This window comes from Olea europaea, chromosome 18 (assembly GCF_002742605.1).
Source record: "Olea europaea var. sylvestris chromosome 18, O_europaea_v1, whole genome shotgun sequence".
Classification (NCBI taxonomy): domain Eukaryota; kingdom Viridiplantae; phylum Streptophyta; class Magnoliopsida; order Lamiales; family Oleaceae; genus Olea; species Olea europaea.
Genome location: NC_036254.1, coordinates 28,166,585 through 28,170,573, shown reverse-complemented (window position 1 = coordinate 28,170,573; position 3,989 = coordinate 28,166,585). Strand labels below are relative to the sequence as shown.

Sequence of the window (3,989 nt, the reverse complement as noted above, 5' to 3'; positions counted from 1 at the left end):
ACAAAACACGATAGTGTTACAACCTTAAGGTTCACTATTGGCTACTTGTCCCATGCAAGTGGATCGAACATGACTAGTTTTCTTGCACCTGCTGCACTTACGAGCCACACGCTTCTATCTGATCGACCTTTTCCTCTTTTTGATAGTCTCCCGCTCTGTCTTCGTACCAATGGTGGAAATACTTCTTTGACTATCACATTTTTAGGAATTTGCCATTCGATCTCGTTCGGCAAAGGATAAACGTATGTAAAATAAGCTTGCTTCTAACAAATATTAGTGTAAAAGGGGGTACATAATTTATAGCTGTTATCAGCAATTACATGCGCACATGGAAACTTGTCCAAATTAAATCTTTTACACGTACATGTCATTTCGTAAAAATCCACAAAGTGGTGTTCTAAATTTTCACCAACTTGATAAATGTCAGGAGAAACCTGATTTACCTGTAACCTATTTGAATCATTATATATCATGCACATCTTTTTTCTAATGCTGGCGTGAGTTGGGTCACACATTTTTCTGTTTCAGCATGTCTTTCATAAAACTACCTTTGTAGTATCCCACGAATCTATTCTATTAAACCAACTATGGGAAGCTCTCGAGCACTCTTCAACAAACCATTTATAGATTCCGTATTATTTGTAGTTATGATATTGTAACGTATCCCGGTAAAATGCGCTCTAGCCCAATAATGAAAATCTTCTTCTAATAGATACTCTTTGATGCCCTCCTTTTTACTGTATAGAGCTGTCATGTAGGGCTCAAATTCGATTACAGTATAAGTCTCCGACGCTGCCCTAAACAAAGTTACAACATCACACTGTGAAAAATTTGTCTTCAAGTTCTTTTGCAAGTGATATGTACAATTACCATGATAAGCAAATCGAAACATATTTCTAACTCCATTTTTGATACACATTGCACGGTCAGATATAATCACAAGGTCATCCGTATCACCTGTTATTAACCGCAACTTCTGAAAGAACCAAGTTCAGGATTCATCATTCTCCGAATCAACTACTCTCCATGCGAGTGGAAATATTTGAAAATTTGCATGCTGAGAAGTTACTACGAGTAGATCACCTTTCATTCTCGATGTCAAGAATGCACCGTCTATAGAAATAACCTTTCGCATTGAGTTTAGGAACCCATGTATACTTGGTCCCAATGCCATAAAAAGGTACTTGAAGTGCCGATCATCATTAGTATGAATGAATGTCAGTGTACCAGGATTTTGCATCTCCAAAACATGACAATATGCTGGCAATTTCGTATAACTCTCACGAGGTTTCCCATGAATCAGTCCACAAGCAAAATTTTTAACCATATACGCTTTAGTATAACTTACGATTATGCCGAACTCTCGACGAATGTCATTAATAATGTCCCTTGGTCTGTAAACTCGGTTAACATCTTCATACTTAGGAGCGATGTGGTTTCCAGTAATCATATATGAAGCATGCCTATGATCTCTGTGATGAACACTCATGGAGTAAGAATGATGACCATTGTACTTTCGAACTTCGAAAATGGGACTTTCTACAATCTTGGTTGCTCGTAAGCGCCACTTGCAATTTTCATCAATACAAACAATTGTATAAGTGCTCTTATTTGAGTTCTTAGCTTTGTAGTAAAAGTGGCACTTCACAGCTAGCAACTGCAATTTTGATATTAGTTCATATTTCGATGGAAACAACTGGTTGACTCCCACATCTAATCATTTTAGAATTTTTGCTGATGTCTCATAATAGAGTGAACTTACACTTGCAGATACAATCTGAGTACTTTCGACATCATTACCATTCACTATATTCCTACTATAAGGTTCATGCGTGTGTAACTCAAAATTATTGTCATTTGCCACATGAGAATTAACTTCGTCATCTAATCTTCGGAGACTATCTTCACTTACATCAAAACCATTATAATCTACAAATATTCCATCACCATTGTCATCATTACCATCGTTGTATGTTCGATCATGTTCCTCCTCGTTATTCATATTTCCAATTTGTTCTTTACCATCTATTACTAATAAACATCCTTCATTACCAAAATCTTCTCGATTCTCAATAACTTTATTTCAAATACTTACACAAAGAAAAGTTTCTGTACTGGCAGATATAAACAACTTCACGTTGTTGTCACAATCAATTATGATTGGTGCAGCTAGAGTTTTAGATATTATCGGGAGAAGAACTGAAATCTCTATTTTGTATAGACTCGTATCGATATTCAATGCCTCCTTAACTTTATCATATAGTTCCATATAAGAAATTGTTTTTGCAACAAGAATAGGTATTGTTTTCTCTTTGCCATTTTCAGAATACTTCCATTTTCATGCACCTTCAAATGTCTGCTCATATTCAATTGGATAACAAATCGATATCCATACCATGTCCATGGTATCCACAACCTGTAACTCAATATATAAATTTCATCAAATTTAAAATATCATATAGTATTGATAACGATATGTACGTTGTCATATATTTCAGAAAACGATATCTATGTTGTTCACGATTTCATAAAATGATATGGATGTCATTCTGTACTGAAAAAAATCAAATGCATGTTTCACGTGAAAACAATGAGAAAAAAGCCAATCATCCTTCACCACTTCACATTTCACTTCAATTAATACTAAGGAATACAAATAAGGGGGTAATGAGAATAAGATTGAGAAGTAACCCATTTAAAGCTCCAATCTAATCATAAAATAAATTCAAAATTATTATTTAAAAATGAACACCACAAACACATATACAACAACATGAATAGATGATTCAAAATAATGGAGAAAGAAAGTGGCTCAAATATTGAAAATTTACCATACACTCTCTTCTTCTCCAAATGCCCAATAAAAATATAGCAAGATTGAATGTTTAAGGGAATGAGAATGTAGATTTTGTGATTTCATTAAGTAGAGAAGAAGAAAATGATAAGAAAATCAGCATGGAGGCACATACCGTGGTTGAGTCGTTCATAGAGGAGTGAAGGAGATTAGGGCAATAACATCATTTTACATACAAGAATATTTTAGTTTTTTACAAATTCTATTTTCCATATTTAATAATTTTAGGCCTTTCAACTAAAAGCCTTAGTTCTTGGTCTTCTTGGACAAATATTTAGTTTGACCAAGCCTTTTAAATCAATCCCCCGAAATGAAATGGGTTATTGGGTTTTAAGCAAAGAAAGTCCTTCTAATTTCATATGCACTTCCTTAAACCCTTATCTTTCAAAACTAGAAAAGTAAATCCGTAACTTTAAAATTTATCCATCTTAGACCAACAAAATATTTTCAATTTGTAAAATAACCACAATAAAATAATTTACTTCATTAAAGTCCTCATTTGACTTGGACTTTGAAAATTCAACTCTTGACTTTTGACTAGATAAAATGAGTTGTAACATACTCTCTTTGGATTTTCGAGCTCTACCCATTATTATGGCCAACACCATAGGCTACCTAAACACCCCAATATGCACCTAGCATTCCATCCATCGATCCCAAGAAATTTGTTGTAAAATACTTTTTCAAATACTTTAAAGGAAAAATTGTAGCTAGTCTTGGCATTTGACAATTTTTTCTAGCCTTCTATTTCAATTTATGATATTCAATTTCAAATTAACATTGAAAAGTTATGCACTTTAAATATTGTTCAAGAGGCAAAATCGATAGCGCAAAAGGCATAATTAGTTTGAATAGAAAATTAATAAAAACAAAATTACAACCCACCTCCTCGGCTTGCAGTTCCCTCTGGCTTATTTGTTCTCGCCATCCTCACGATTCCTCGATCCTGTACTATTGATTTCACATGTTTTTTTCCTCTTTCCTTCCCAACTGGCTTCTATTTACTCACTTTTTGATTTTTCATACTATCCTTACTTATTCTCCAATTTCCTCTCTCCCAACTTGAAATGGGAATTTGAGTGGCGACACGAGGCATGGAGAAAACTTAAATTTCCTATTTTTTAGTTCACTCCTT

The 3,989-nt window shown here is 34.0% G+C and overlaps 1 protein-coding gene across 1 annotated transcript; it reads right to left on the bottom strand.

Moving 5' to 3' along the window:
• Positions 1–568: 568 nt before the first annotated feature.
• On the bottom strand, positions 569–3,782 carry LOC111366964. The gene is made up of 7 exons (XM_022987644.1): positions 3,740–3,782; positions 2,522–2,643; positions 2,347–2,416; positions 2,116–2,250; positions 1,763–2,025; positions 1,073–1,657; positions 569–976 (listed from the first exon to the last, which is right to left on the bottom strand). The coding sequence occupies exons 1-7, from the start codon at positions 3,780–3,782 to the stop codon at positions 569–571; spliced, it is 1,626 nt and encodes a 541-aa protein (XP_022843412.1).
• Between the last annotated feature and the right edge of the window lie 207 nt (positions 3,783–3,989).